The sequence below is a fragment of the Silurus aristotelis genome, assembly GCF_946808225.1.
Source record: "Silurus aristotelis genome assembly, chromosome: 16".
Lineage (NCBI taxonomy): Eukaryota > Metazoa > Chordata > Actinopteri > Siluriformes > Siluridae > Silurus > Silurus aristotelis.
The window spans coordinates 22,956,821-22,973,181 of NC_139589.1; the positions used below are offsets into that span (position 1 = coordinate 22,956,821).

General features: G+C 38.0%; 1 protein-coding gene across 2 annotated transcripts; it reads left to right on the forward strand.

Moving 5' to 3' along the window:
• The first annotated feature begins 766 nt into the window (after nt 1-766).
• Nucleotides 767-15,073, forward strand: LOC310738605 (cholesterol 7-desaturase nvd). Of its 2 annotated transcripts, none has more exons than XR_014537118.1 (8): nt 767-1,714; nt 6,137-6,325; nt 6,634-6,812; nt 6,949-7,074; nt 7,876-7,995; nt 9,132-9,989; nt 10,077-10,760; nt 11,895-15,073. XR_014537118.1 is itself a non-coding variant. In XM_083563735.1 (8 exons), the coding sequence occupies exons 1-7, from the start codon at nt 1,279-1,281 to the stop codon at nt 10,734-10,736; spliced, it is 1,389 nt and encodes a 462-aa protein (XP_083419861.1). In that variant the 5' UTR covers nt 771-1,278; the 3' UTR covers nt 10,737-10,760; nt 11,895-15,073. The 2 variants fall into 2 exon arrangements, 1 of the variants encoding a protein (XP_083419861.1); XM_083563735.1 differs by having other exon boundaries at nt 771-1,714; nt 9,132-9,308; nt 10,575-10,760.
• The last annotated feature ends 1,288 nt before the right edge of the window (nt 15,074-16,361 follow it).

The following is a 16,361-nucleotide window of genomic DNA, read 5'->3' on the forward strand; positions in this document are numbered from 1 at the left end:
ATTCTTTATTACTTTTGTTACCTTAAATACAGTATAATTTAATACTACCTTACTTTTAATATACTTAGAGTTAAATAAAAATAGCAAAAAAAACATTTATTTAATTCTACAATTTAATTTGGTTCAAGATTTTTTCATTTGTCACAAACACAGGGGTTCTTTGTGTTCTTAGATTAATAACGGCTCTACTTGGTTCTCCATAAAACATCTGTAAGAGACAAACCAACCCAAATTTAATACAATACGATATTTCACAAGGCCATTTACAAGTCGTTCTTTTCGAGAAAAGCAGGACATTGCGTGGAAAGATCGGCCAAAACATTTCAAAAACAGTTTCTTCAAGAACCATTTATACTTTTGCATTTATTTTTCCATACAATTTGCACAAAAACACACAATTTGCCTTCATTTAAAATCCCCAGGAAACCAATAACGCACAGGAAAAATGGCCGTGGTCCTTTTATGACGTTCAATTCGGTGCTTATGCCATGATGATGTATGCAGGTGGTGTAGCTGTGGCTGCAGTGAAAGGAGAGCCACATTTGTTTTGCTATTCATTCACCCTGCATGAGAACAACGTGATGTTATAATGATGGAATTTAGAGGTGGACCGACTCAAGGAGGACACCACTGAAGGCTTAGGTGTGAAATGCACTTGTCGATAAAAAAAAACCAAACTTCACATCTATGATTTATTGATGGTTAATAGTAATCAGGCATTGCTTGATTCATGTGTGTCTGTAAAACTTGACAAATGTTATGGGAGAGCATTGTGTATATACTGAAGACATATAGATATGGGGATAATCTAGGCTATACAATGAATTCCCAATTATATACATATTTAATTCTTCAAAAATGATACAGAATATACAGAGTGGACAATTCAATTAAACACGTTAGCAAAAAATAAATCTGTGGATAAAAAATAGCAAGAAAACAATTTTAGCAGATTGATGTGTTCTGGTTAGAAACTTATGTTGGAACCCACTGATTAAAAAAAGAGGAACAACCCTGAGAAACACTTTGCAATACACAAATGCATGTTCAGATGTACAGATCCTTTAAGAACACGAATGTTCTTTTAATGATGTCGCAGTAACAATGGCGACCAGGATGCACTCATCAAAACACACACACACACACACACACACACACACACACACACTCAAAGTCTCACCTAGGTTACATTTGAAATATTGGGATGGGTGGGCGTGACGTCACGCCTTACAATTAACGCGGTAGGGCACGAGCGCGTCTGATCCTGACGCCAGTGTGATGGAGGGTGCAGTGGGCTCGCGGCTTGTCAGGTTGCTCGCCGGTGTAGCGATCGCCTTCGCCGCGGTGGTCCTGCTGCACGTGCGTGACCCGTCCGACGTGCTGCTGGACGGCGCATACGGATACCCCGAGCTGTGGAGAAAAACCGGCCTGGCCGGCGCTCCGGCGCGCGCTGCGGCGTGCATCCTGGCCGGTGCAGTTCTTTTGGCAGCGGTGTGGCTCTACCGGCTCCTGTTCGCTCCCCTAGAGCTGCTGAGAAGCCCAGACGACGTAGGCTACGTCGCGGAGGATGGGCGCTCGCGAGCGCGTGCGGCCAACGAGGTGCGGCGGAGGCGCAAGACCGGGGACCTGCCTCCGGTTTATCCCAACGGCTGGTACCGGATCCTGGACTCGCACATGCTGGAGCGTGGAGACGTCAAGAGCGTAACCGTGTTGGGTATGTAAAGTGTAGACATCAATCAATCGATCAATCAATCAATCAATCAATTAATCAATCAATCAACCAATTAATCAATCAATGACGCACAAGAGTTTTTTTTCGCACTGCAAACTCCAGAACGTAAAAATGTGACATGACCACATCCCCCTCGCTTTCCTCAAAAAAAAAAAAAGCGCATTCTCTGATACAAAGATACAAGATACAGATACAGATACAGGACTGGGATGTGATGCATTTTTATGCTTCTAGTAATAAAGAACTTCAGCCACTGGGTCGTCACTGTGTACCACGTGACTCACCGAATCTTTTCTATTTCATTTTAATTTCCCTGGTGATTAGTGCTTCCCCCTGAATCTGAGCTGCATGAGCGTGCGTGGTATAAAAATAGCTCTCCTCACACAGTTTTGCAACCATCTGCATTTCAGTTAACTGGCAGGAGCTGCTCTAACATGAAGTCAGTTTGAGATCAAATGCACAATAAAGCATGAAGCACAGGGTCTATTGCAAAAAAACAACAAAAAAATGTGCATGTTCCAAACTTGGGTTTTTGCAAGACCTTTAGCAACATCAGCGATTTTCCAGATCCAAAGATACACAAAACTAGACTTTCTCCAGCATGCCTTTGCAATTAGTAAAAAAATAAATAAAATGTGTGGATAGAAATAAGGGCAAGGGCAAAGTAAAGGTGAGATCTGATGGAATAATTTTAGCCACAGTTTCAGCCATTTAAGAAGAATTATTGGTCAAATGTTATGAGAAAAGAAGCAATTGTTTGTTTGGCAATCAAACTAGCAAAAAATATATAATAATAATAATAATAATCATAATGCTGACTATGGAGAAAAAAAACCTGAACATGCATTTGTGTATTGCAAAGTGCAGGTCGTAGCTGCTGTTTCTTAGTGTTGCTCTTCTTTTTTTTTTAATTTTAAATAAATAAGCTCCATCATGTGTTCCAATCCCGAAAAGATCATGCTTTCACCTGCTAAAATTGTTGCATCAAATCTTACCTTTATTTCGCTCAGCAAATACACAGACCTGTAATGGTGATGCAAAGATACTCCAAAAATATGGATTGTAATTTTTTTTGTGATTCTGTTTTTATTTATTTATTTATTTATTTATTTATTTATTTATTTATTTATTTATTTATTCATTTTTTAATAACTTTATATAACATTTTACAACATTTTGCCCGGTTGCTGGTCTTTTTCACTTAATTATGGCAAAAATCTGCTCCTGAAATCTAACAAAAAAAGGCCGATAAAATCCTGACAACGAATTTCCTGACAACTTTATTCAATATTCAGTAACTAAAATGCCACCAAGCTGCGATGCAATGGATTTTTTACACACAGCTGAGCACCAAAAACACACACATCTCACTGTTCACACCACTGAACAGCTCAGTAGTTGAAAAAAAGTGCACAAAAAACCATACATTTTTAATGTTCACCTATTAAACATTAGCTAGCGATCAGGGCGTAACGCATACCAACTGGTAACAAGTGTCAGATCAGTTCAATCGATGCAGAACATTTACACAGTGGCTGGAAATGCCAGAACACACCCAGAGCCCGATCATTTTTATTATTTTTTTTATCAGGTTTGGTTTATATTTTTTTTTATAATGCCACAGTGCTCTCTTTGTACACATAAGTTATAAATAAACACATATCAGTATCAATAGCATGACATGAATCTGGGATTTAAAAAATAGTGCAGTACATATTACTGCACAATATTTAAATAATGCATACAGAATTTTAACTCATACATCAGAAGCCCATTTCTTAGACATAAACCTTTATTTGTCACGTATACAGGACATTTGTTATGCACATAAGTAAACACAATAACATGCATATTAAATTACTATTATACACATTACCAGATTTGTGTTTTTTATTTAATTATTGCATATATCATGAAAATGTAACTCATCCCACCATAATGCAGAATCAGTGGGAGCATGATTTATTGATGCATAGAAAAAAAAAAACCTGTGCTCTAATCATCAAATTACCAAACAACTGACTTGAAGGATATTTAGTGTGGATTCTAAATGGATTTGCATGAAAATAACTCTAATAACAATGAACTCCAATTCAAACACATTCACATTATATCTTCAGGACGTGAAATAAAAGTGTAATAAAATGGAATAACATTTCCCTAACATGTGCACACACACCTAGAATCATGGTGATTTTCAGACGTTGTTCACACTGCTGATAATTCGGTTTAGGATCGTTCTAAAAGTTTTCAAATGCATGTTAATTAAGTTAATAGTAAAATAAAAAAAAATGCTTGCCAGGGTCTTCGGGCAGCTTTGCGCATTTGTTACTTGTACATTTCAATAAGATCGAGTGAAATGCATCATCATGGTCATGTTGCTCCGATCTGCTGATCTGTCGTTCCACCCATGCTGCTTGTATTACTGACCGAATGTAACCCCAGTGCTAAAAACTGAGGATCAAGCTGTTTGAATCTTGTCACCAAGTTTCCGCATCTTTAGTTACCTCACGTTCTTTATTGTTTTGTTCTGGGTTTCTATGGGTTGCTTTGGTGAGTCTTATGTTTTTTTGGAAACCTTTTTCTTTTGTTAGAAAGAGACAGCGATGTTTCCTGGCTGCTTAGAAACATCAACGTCTGTCTATTGGATGACCTTGAAGGTGATCTGGTTTGGGAGCATGACTCATAACACTAAACAATACAACATGAGATTGCTTGGAAGTAGCTAAAATCCAACCTGAATGATATACATAGCACCTGAGCAGCACCTCAACGATGATGGAACAATAATGAATGGACATTCGGTGCCACCCAGATGAGGACGGGCTCCCTTTTGAGTTCCTCTCAAGGTTCCTTCCTCTTAACCAGTGGTGGACAATAACAAAGTAAATGTAATTTGTTAATGTACTTAACTACTTTTTACTCAACTACATTTTGTGAGTCCTTCATTTTTAACTGCTTTCTCTGCTTGCCTTGTTCCTGTACCAAAAATGCTTTGGGACAATGTCCATTGTTAAAAGCGCTATACAGATGCTGTTGGGCCCTCGAGGGAGGCCCTATGTTCTCTAGGGGTGCTGTATCATGGTGGGCCCTACGCTCTGACCTGAGTTTCCCAATAAAGAATAAGAGAGGAAAGAAAAATCACTATAATCATGGGTGTATAAATAAACAGATATATAGATAGTTATGAATGAACAGAATGTTAGTTAAGTCAGTGGAGAAAGGGATGAATGAATAGATGGATGGACATGTGGATAGATGGATGAATGGATGGATGTTAGTGCATGTGAACAGATGTCAGTAAAGGAATGATGTTTGGATGGATTTACCAATGAAGTGATAGCTAAATGGAAGGACAAGAGGCTGAATAGATAGATGGATGGACCAATAAAAGCATGAATGGAGGAATGGATGTATTGATGAATGCTAGGAAAGATGTACAAATATATGATTAGATCTTATTTGTCTGTCTTTTTAGCCAGAGTTGCTAGTTAACTCCCCAGAATGCCGTTCTGCAACCTCCTAATGGTGAATCAAATGGAAATCGTCTATTGATTGCTGCAGCGGAGCTTAATTCATTCATTTATGTGTAGCTCTCTGACCCCTTCACCCTCTGTTCCAAAAAACCTTTAAACCTACATACCTTCATATTGCTTAAAAAGTGGAAAAGCTGTGCGAACAGTGGATATTGGATTGTTAATATCACCCTAGGGAACGTTCAAAGGGAAGTTTATTTAATTATAGTTTAAGTGGTCAGAGAGTAGTCATCTGACATGCATCCAGGAAGTGCAGATACGAAAAAGACATAAGCTAACTGGTTTCCTGAAAGTCTGTATTTTAGAGACAATAGGAAGTCGTCAACTGGCTTGCTGTATACTTAAAGTAAAATTGATTTATCAGAATAATAGCCCTGGAATGCAATTCCCATCAGATAAGATCTCTGCACCTGAGTTATGTTGTTTTTTAAATGAGCAAATGCATATGTGCTGCCATTCAGAATCTTTGTCTTGACTGTGAAATAAAAGTGTAACCATCAATTTCATCATTTGTCCTAAATAAAGGTGCATTATATGTTCAGGTTCAAGGAAGATCAGTAATCACCAGGCAGAGGTTATTTCCTAAATCTACTCTCTATTATTATCTATTGTCATATATGTTATTTGCCCTAAATACTTGTGCCCTTTGTAGTGCAAACTGTAGGTTGTACATAAATTTTACACTCTTTATGAACTTATGTCTAGTTTTACAGTGTTTGAAGATGCATGATCACTGGGACTCTACCGCCCTCTACAGATTACTTTGGGTGTAACACTGAAGCGTCATTATTTTTGGTTCAATTAGTTTGAATTGGATCATATATCAACCACCTTTGCTGTTAAAAAAGTTTGCTGTTTGCGTTTTCAGGTGAGCAGGTAGCAGTGTTTCGGGGTCAGGATGGGAAAGCCTATGTGATGGATGCCTACTGCCCTCATCTAGGGGCCAATTTGGGTGTAGGGGGCCGAGTGGTGGGCAACTGTATTGAGTGTCCATTTCATGGGTGGCAGTTTCGAGGAGAGGATGGAAAGTGTGTCAGGATCCCATATGCTGAAAAAGGTAAGGTAATAAATGGATAGACTGATGAATAAATGGAGGAATGAATGTGTAGATGAATAGATAAAGAGGAGAGTATGATGGAGTATAAAGAAATAGGAAGAGAGATGTGTCAGATGGGTAGACTGATGAATGAGAATAATGGGACTGAATCAAAAGGATAAAAAGATAAAAGGAGGGATGGAGGAGTAGATGAATTGATGAATAGCAGGATTGATAAATGAAAAGACGTACTAATAATAGATTGGATACTATCCGTCTATCTTATAGTTGCTAGTTAACTCTGTGACGTGTGTGTGTTATACACACAGTACCGGAGTTTGCTAAGGTGCGCCGCTGGCTGAGTTGTGAGATAAACGAGCAGATACTGGTTTGGTTCCACTGTGATGGTGAGGAACCAACCTGGATGGTTCCTGAGCAGAAAGAGATCACCAGTGAAGAGTGGGTTTACCGTGGACGCACGGAGCACTTCATCAACGCTCACATTGAGGTAGTGTTGCATCATTTATTATTATTATTCATTTTTTTTTTACATTTTAATGAGTTGAAAACACGGCAGGTCCAAATTGACAAACTGAGGCAGAGAAATAATACATTGCTTCCTAACCCACATTTAACCATCTTAGGAGATACCAGAGAATGCTGCCGACATTGCTCACCTGGCCCATCTCCATACTCCGGGTATCGTGAGTGGCGTGGACCTGCGTTACACTAACAGTAAGACCTGGGAGTTCATCCGCCATGACTGGAAGGTAGGCAGGCCTTCATTTGGCGTGTCACTGTGGGCTTTTTCTTTGGTCCTATACCTCTTTATCATATACGAGCTGGTATCAAAAAGTTCAGAGAATAGTCCTCTTGCACAACAATACAGCGCTCCCAGCGCTCCCGCCACTGCTAGATTGTGTCCTGGAAGTTTTCTTCTTGAAGTGTGTCAAGCAGCTTCTGAAATCTGCGCAATCTCCGCAATGGTGTCAAAATGGCCACCTTTAAGCTAAATCTTCATTTAAGAGAGCAAAGTCCGCAGGAGACAAATCTGCCATGTGGATTGTTCTCCGACGATCATCATGCACAAGTTACTGAATGCTTTCGACATTTTCGGCGGGTGAGCTCGTATAAAGGTCTACCTAAACTCTTGTAGTCTTCCGGTGACATTCTTCCGCACTTGAAGCACACGTGCTACTCAAAACGTATGTCGTGTGAAATGTCTCTGTGGCAGATTTGACCAGTTTCACACAGAATTTCACTGGTTTTCATTGGTAACGCATATGGTCAGAATAGCACCAGTTAGCACCATTAGTCTTAGAAACTTTATGACACCACCTTGTATTAATGTCCTATAACAGCGTGTTTTTGATTTGTTACCTAATGTGCAATGCGACATGAATTTACATGGTTAAGATCAGATTAGTTTCTGATCATTGAAACAGACATTTGCTTAATGACTCATCGTGTAGTCTAGTGCGCTAGGGTACTGTCGCAACACTTCTCAACTAGCATCATCTTGTTTGTGTCAGTGTCTTCACTTATGTATATATAAGTATATGTCTTCTTAGGTGGAATGGAATCCAGAGCCGGAGCCCAATAAGCACTGCTCTCAGATGCTGGTGAAGCATGCTCTCACTGTATTTGGACGCCACTGGCCTTTATTGGATGTGAATGTGGTGGCCAGACAGGTAATATCATACTATACCATACCATAACCTGCAGGGGGCAGCTGTGAATCATAGAACGCTTGTTAATATAAATAAATTCTGTTCTGTTATATGATGAGCTTTCTTGGCTCCTGTTACAGAAAATGAATGAACACCTTCTGAGCAATCAGAATTAAGAACATGCAGATTTGTTGGAGAAAGAACAATTAATCCACTTTATTACACAACTTTGGCATTGATTACTTTCCTATAACAGCACGTCTCCATAAACTTTAATGCATAAATTGTTAGAAATTGATAAAATCTATGTAATGGAAGATCTTACCTTTCAATATTATCACCTCCAGAGATCACCTGATCAAATCCCCAGGAATTGAGACATGCTGCAGGTCGATATTAACTTAAATGTTATGTCCATATTAATGCACTTGTGTAACATAAACCAGAGTGCGTGTGTACATGTGTGTGTACATTCCCCATTGCTGTTGCTTGTAATGTATGTAGCTGGATTGATTCTCGTTTGCACAATATTTGTTTGAAAACGAAAAAAATACCCATCAGGATTAAAAACCCTTCACCAAACAAGTTTTAAGAATTTAATGCACTGCTATGGAAGGAAAAGTTTTTCACATCTGCCCTTTACACACAATTTACCTTCAGCGCTCTCTTATTTGTCTGTGTGTGTGATTGTGGTATCTTTGAAAAAGCTCTAGCGTGTTACCATGGTGAAGCTAATTATACACAGTGATATGTGGGAGACGTGTCAGTGCTCAAGGCTGGCCAGGAGTGTGTGTGTGTGTGTGTGTGTGTGTGTGTGTGTGTGTGTGTGTGTGTGTGTGTGTGTGTGTGTGTGTGTGTTTGTATGTGTGTGAGAATAACTGAAGCTGAAAGGCATTTGAGTGCACGCAGCATGCTCAGTAACACTGCTGCAGTCGCTTTGTTTGTGATAAAGAACTTGACAAAGGAAATGAGGAAGAAGCAGGACAACATACTGTTCAGGGTCTATATAAAGCTTTCATGACTTCCAAACCATTCAAGTTTCAACCCTGTGCTGTACAATATATAAGTAATAATACTGTAGATGGCATGCAGTTCCACGTGTGCAATTCTATTAAAAACAATGGCAATGAGAGTGTGTATGTGTGTTTCCTTTCTAGGTCGGTCCAGGTGTGGTGTTTTTGCTGTTTAACCACAGCTTCTTGGGTCGTGGTGTGATCTTACACTGTGTGACCCCAGTGGAGCCTCTGCTGCAGTGTGTGTCGCACAGCATTTTCTACCAGAGCAACATTCCTCCACTTGTGCCAAAATTCATCCTGCGTGCGGAGTGTATTCAGGTAATCTGTTCCAAACACCGATTCTCAATGACCTTCCTCAGAGCATTGTGTGTGTGTGTGTGTGTGTGTGTGTGTGTGTGTGTGTGTGTGTGTGTGTGTGTGAAAAACTGAAAAATCTAATTCAATGGCAAACTGTGAAAATTTCAAAATTATGTGATCGTAATTTGCTGTATATTAACTTATAAGGGTGAAATCCGGTAGTTTTATCTGAAATCAGACCTTGAGCACCCCATATGGAAAAAAATGGTACAATCCTTGTTTCATAACACGTCTGTGAGATTGGTAGTCGAATCAGGTTCTTCCTATCGAAGCATCAAATCTCAGACTATTCGGGATCACCCACAGTGATCCCTAGTTTATGGTGATCCAGTGACTTGTGTATGTTTGGAGTGATCCAGTGATGTATGCAGTTGTACAATGCTCCATTGGCTTTGCATAGTTTTACAGTGATCCTTTGTCTTTCTTTAGTTTTTTACAGTAATCCAGTGACCTTTGTTATTTTACAGTGATCCAGTGACTTGCGTCGTTTTACGGTGATCCAGTGATTCACGTTGTCTCACAGTGATCCAGTGATTCACATTGTTTTAAAGTGATCCAGTGACTCATGTTGTTTCACAGTGATCCAGTGATTCATGTTGTTTTACATTGATCCAGTGATTCATGTTGTTTTACAGTGATCCAGTGACATAGATTGTTTTTACTGTGATCCAATGTCACACATTGTTTTTACTGTGATCCTGTGATTCACAGTGTTTTACAGTGATCTAGTGATTTACGTTGTCCTACAGTGATCCAGTAATTCACATGGTTTTTACAGCGATCCAGTGGTTCACGTTGGCTTACAGTTTAACAGTGATCCAGTGATTCACATGGTTTTACAGCGATCCAGTGATTTACGTTGGCTTACAGTGATCCAGTGATTCACATTGTTTTACTGTGATCCAGTGAGACACATTGTTTTTACTGTGATCCTGTGACACATCATTTTACAATAGTTTAGTGAAATGCGATTTCACAGTAATCCAAGGATTTATGCAGTGCTAAAACAACTCAAAGATTTGTGTAGTTCAATAGTGATTAATAACCTATTTATGCCCTAGTGTCATCTGGATAAGACATCAATAGGGAATAATAGCACTTAATTTCCTGTCCTAATGGATCTTCAGAGGGATCTACAGTATAGAACAATAACATTGCATGAACTTGATGTGTCCAGGAAGTCGAAATAATTAAGCCTAAGTGATCCATCGTGTCTGTTTTTGGCAGTTTGAGCGGGACGTCATGATTTGGAACAATAAGAAATATATTTCTAAGCCATTGCTGGTGAAAGAAGACTCAGCCATACAGAAGCATCGGCGCTGGTATAGTCAGTTCTACAGTGACAACAGTCCACGTCTGCGCTTCCAACACGAGACCCTGGACTTCTGATCGAAAACACGGTCTGGACTCAAGGTAACTTTTTCTTCCGATTACAAACGATATCTGTAAATCGCAGAGCGGGATTAGAGACGCAATGTTTACACACTGTTTGTCTGAATAAATCAATTTATCAACATAACGGATCTAAATAAAAATTTTAATGTTTATTTTTTATTTAAAAAAATTAAATTAATTCGACTTCTTGACAGTAATAAATATTAGAACATCTTCAGCAACAACAAAGTGACTGCTTTGCTGAAGTCCTTGTCGTCACTGTCACTCCCAATAACAGGGACTATATTGTTTTGTTTTTTTAACTCTTTACCTTTTTTTCCCCTCCTCTTTTTTTGCCTCTTTGCAGATATGAATATTAGGAGCAGAATGGAGGCAATATTCATAGAAAAAAAGTGTAATTGTGATGGTTGGGATCAGATTCTTTAAGCAATAGGATAAGCAAAATAATGTAATGGTGGAATATTTGGTCATCAAAATTCCACCCAAAAGTAATAAAGTAATAAATAATAAAAAAAAAAAAGAAACATAAACCACATATTACCTTTTCCAATAAATGGGCTCATGTGTGTATGAGTGTTAAATGTAGTTTGTGTGAAAAACACGTTATTTTTTTAAAGTATATACCTTAATATTCTTACACAAATTATACAGTATGTTAAACATAATCATTTCTTATAAGTTGCTAGTTATTTTTAGAGTATTGTAGTATTTCTGCAAATGTAATTGGAATGATGTGATGAAGTAATTCCATATAAATATCTATGGAACACACACACACACACACACACACACACACACACACACACACACACACACACACACACACACACACATTATTATAGCTGCTTTATTATTTATTATTATTGTTATTATTGTTATATATTATAGCACAGGCCATTATTATAAAGGTTCTGCGGTACAGGACATGAAATTATAATTAATACTGGTCTTGTCTAAATCAATGGAGCTCAGTAGAAATGTATACAGTGAATCATACTCAAGGGACAATGAATTATAAAGATATAATCACATTGACAATGACTGTGAATATTTGCTCAACCGAAGGTGTAACCATATATTTTGTTATATGTTTTTAAGTACCTCAATAGTTTAAAATTGCTTATGTTATTATTTTTCTTTTCTGTTATACAGATTCTATGCAGTTGTTCAATCAAATGTCGAGGACAGGATGTTTGCAACGGTCCTTAAAAATAATTAAAAAAACAAACCAAAAAAAAAATCCTTAAAAAAAAAATTAAATCATATAAGTGGGATAAATGGATTCGAGTGAGACGAGCCCCTGATCTTGAAATATTCAAATGTTCCACATGCAGAGCTGAAAATCTCAATAACCTAAGAGGATGCCAAGATGGTAGCAGTATTTCCTTCCGTTTTTATTTTTTAAGGACCATACTATACTTGTGAAGTGCCTGAGAGGACCATGAATCACTGAGCGAGTGTTAACTTCCGCTCGCTCGCTCTCTTTATGAGAATCACCGCAGCTTGACTTTTATTGCACTGTAATCAGGGGAATTCGATACACCTCATCACATCACGACACGTCGCAGACTGAAGAGCTCTTTCGGCTAATGCAAGCAATAACAGCTGACCGCCGAGAGGACGCACCAAAGCTACAAGACCTGTTCATTTCTACACTGTGAATTAAAAAGGTGTGCCCTTATTATACACAAACACAGTGCATGAATTGGTGCAGCGGTCTCTGCGATTACATTTAAGCGTGTATCAGGAAAACCTTTACTATTTCTTTTCTAGTAGTCCACTATTATTTAGAAATGATATCAGAGACGTGGTCTGTGTGCTTGTTTGATAAAAATGTACAATTCTGAATCATATATAAAATTGTTAGCAGCTTTAAAAAGATCTCTTCTGTACTGGATGGTTGTGCAATAAACATGGCAATTGTATTAGAATCAGAATAGACGATAGAATACAGTCAGAACCATTAGGTTTTTATGAATGGAACGACACATCATACTTTTTGTCCATTTATATTTAGGGTTAATGGTTTAAAAGTCTACAGAACAACAAGCAACCGGAAATTGTTACAGAGAAACTTCAAAACTCTCCGTTCTGCTAAATAAACATCTCCGGATGGAAAAGTTCACACTAGCAAATGCATTCATACAGAGCATCTTACAGAGAACGTGTTGAAAATTAATAATCACCATCAAGTTATTATTTTTCCATTTTCGGTCTGTTTTCTGTGACTTCACCCACTTCATTAGAGTGCGCACTGTAAGTGTTTGATAAGGCGTGATAACCGCAGACCCGTTATCTGACCACGTTTTTTTAATCAGCAGCCATGTTTATTCGAGTGCTATTTGCAATGAGAGCAGTTTGTGCAGTACAAACAGTACAGCGGTTTCCAGAAATGATCTGCCTACCGTGTTTGCGGGATTTGCAGAATGAACTCAACCGAACATTTTGACAGTTTTCCCAGAGTAAAAAACAAAACAAAAGTACAAATGGATTCATATCAATCGAAATATCAGGATTATTAAATGTACAGGAAAGATTTTGTTACACCATACAAGTAAATTTGTATTCTGTGAATCCTCCAAATAGCTTAGGACATAGATTAAGGACATAAAGGTGAAAAAAGGACATGAGATACACAATTTTACAAAGTTATGATGTATAAAGTGTGCACTGTAAAGGAAACCTCATAGAAAGGCATGTGCAGAGGCATGTGCAGAGGTATATGGGGGTATATGTGTGTGTGTGTGTGTGTGTGTGTGTGTGTGTGTGTGTGTGTGTGTGTGTGTGTGTGGGCGCAAAAATATGCAAAGTAGCCAAAGCTGATATTTGCACAGTGTGTGTAGAAAGGATGGAGTTGTAGACATCTCTCTTGGTCAGAGGGAAATCTGTGTCTGCACTGATGGGGGAAGACACAGTGGATGAGTGTCAATCACAAGCCTGATTGCCTCTGGGTTAAAATCCGTCTTAAAATTCTGGCTTTGACACTCCTATAGCGTCTGCCTGATGGTAGAAAAAGTCTGTGCTGGCTTGCCTATTGTTATTGTTAATCAGAAAATAATCAATAAATAATCCTTAAAATAATCCTATAGGCACTAAAATGTCACAAATGTCTTAACATAGACATTAGACAATGCCAAAAACCTGGTATCTATGACTTATCAGGCAGAGACTAAGATCCATAAAAGGAAAAGGCTTACGAATAGATTTGAGGGACGAGATCACTGACATCGATTGACGCTATTGAGCCAATCGCTCTTATATAGATCGCTTTTAGCATTTTATATCACAGTGCGATTAAAAGCATGCTGATTGGTCAGCCGGTATTGATTAATATTCAATTACAGTTTTTTTTTTATTAATATTCTAATACGTTGCCATTTATAAAGTAGCAACTTACACAGGGACTTCATGTGCTTCTATCTGGCAAAAATAAAAAGGCGATCGATATGATGTAAGTAGTTGTTTATTAGCCGTTAAAACTGAGCGCAGTACATTTCCAATAACAGAACTACCATTTATAGCTGCTATAATGCAAATGATAAATAAGTAACTTGCTTTCGGGTGACATTAAATTAAATATAAATGGATAAAAAGATAATTACATAATAAACTGTATGACTGTAGCTTTTTATTAAAACCTTATTTAGAAATATATATTGTTTTTAATGCTAAAATATGGTAAGAAATACTAATAGTGTGATCAGTTCTCATATTTTGTAGAGTTCATGTTTTCTATTTGTGTGTATTGTAGCACATGCTTTACATTCTGTTACCATACAAAACCCTTTAATCCCAATATCTGAATGGTCTTTGTGCTAAAATATGGATGGAATCAGACATGTATGATTTTACAGCAGTTCCCCAATCGAGCAAAAAACATTTTGTGGGTTTATGTGACTTATTTCGAACATTGTATTTCATTCCTCTGTGTATTTATTTTATATTGCTTTATCAAAATATCAGATATGCATCCTTTGAGTTGTGGATTGCGCGATCTAGATAGAGGGAAGAAATCTTATTTTTCCCCAGTCGATGACTCGTTAATATTGTCTTTCAGTAGCTCTCATCGCAAATCCTTTATCATAAATCCTCGACTGTGAGAAGGTTTTTGATCATTTGCTTGCTACCTTCTTTTTCCAGACTGTGTCCCAACACTAAGTGGTGCTAATTAATATCTTATGTTGCAGCATGATCAAGCCATTATGATAAGTGCCATATGCTGCGTCTGAGCCTGTGAATCCGTTTCAAATGTCATCCAACTAGAACAAGAGAGAGAGAGAGAGAGAGAGAGAGAGAGAGAGAGAGAGAGAGAGAGAGAGAGGGAATGAGAGGTTATTGATGTTGCATATTTTCCCTGATGGAATTAGCTTCTGTACAGAGGCAGTATCATATACAGTGTATTCAGGGTACTTACATACATGGGTGCCTAAATGACAGCCTCTCTCTCTTTCTCTCTCTCTCTCTCTCTCTCTCTCTCTCTCTCTCTCTCTCTCTCTCTCTCTCTCTCTCTCTCTCTCTCTCCCCCTCTATAGCTCTTTTTATCTTTCTCTCGCTATTTGTGTGCTCTGTGTCTGTGCAGGCAACACAACGGGCCTGAGAAATGCACCACCGCAGGCACTGTGATAAAGCGAGTGAAACAAAATGTTCTTATTGCCTAGTCATCAGGTCTGACTTTATAAATCTGCCGGTGTTTGTTGGGGGTGAATCATACAGGTGTCTCAAACATCAACTGTGATATATACACAATAAATGTGTTTTTATTTATTAATTTTCATTTAAATTGGATTAAATGTGTTTTTTTCCCCCTTAAAAGCTACAGGAGATGCTTCTGACATGCTATAGATATGTGTATATTCTGTATAACAGATGAAGAATTCAGCCATATTTAAGGCATAAAAAAATGCAATAATAAAGCACTGATTGTGTAATGCAGTATAATGACTTTAATTTTACATATATGATCAAATTCTGCTTTGAAAAAAGAGACTTTTACCTGCATCTATCTATCTATCTATCTATCTATCTATCTATCTATCTATCTATCTATCTATCTATCTATCTATCTATCTATCTATCTATCTATCTATCTATCTATCTATCTATCTATCTATCTATCTATCTATCTATCTATCTGCATATTCACCAATCAACTACTGGTCCCTTTATCTCCTACCACATTCATGACACATTCATCGACCTATTTCTATCTAAACAAAAATGTATTCATTCTCAAATTATTTATCCATCCATCCATCCATCCATCCATCCATCCATCCATTCATCCATCCATCCATCCATCCTTCCATCCATCCATCCATCCATCCATCAACCGTCCATGCTCTTCCCATAATTTTCTGATTTATCTTTTTGCATTTAGCTTTCCATCCATCCATCCATCCATCCATCCATCCATCCATCCATCCATCCATCCATCCATCCATCCATCCATCCATCCATCCATCAGCCATTATTGTTCCACACATTATTCTTTGTCCTATCGCTCTGTGTTCACTTTTCCATTTATCCAGCCATCCATCCACTTTTTTATCCATTCTTTAGTCATTTATCCATCCATCATTCATCTATCCATCCAACCATCCATTCATCCATCCATTTGCT

What these genes read in the sequence shown, in the direction of transcription:
- LOC310738605 (XM_083563735.1), top strand. Translation starts at nt 1,279, where the DNA reads ATGGAGGGTGCAGTGGGCTCGCGGCTTGTCAGGTTGCTCGCCGGTGTA. An exon ending in TCATCCGCCATGACTGGAAG is followed by an intron (nt 7,075 to 7,875) that starts GTAGGCAGGCCT and finishes ATGTCTTCTTAG; the next exon opens with GTGGAATGGAATCCAGAGCC. An exon ending in TGCGTGCGGAGTGTATTCAG is followed by an intron (nt 9,309 to 10,574) that starts GTAATCTGTTCC and finishes TGTTTTTGGCAG; the next exon opens with TTTGAGCGGGACGTCATGAT.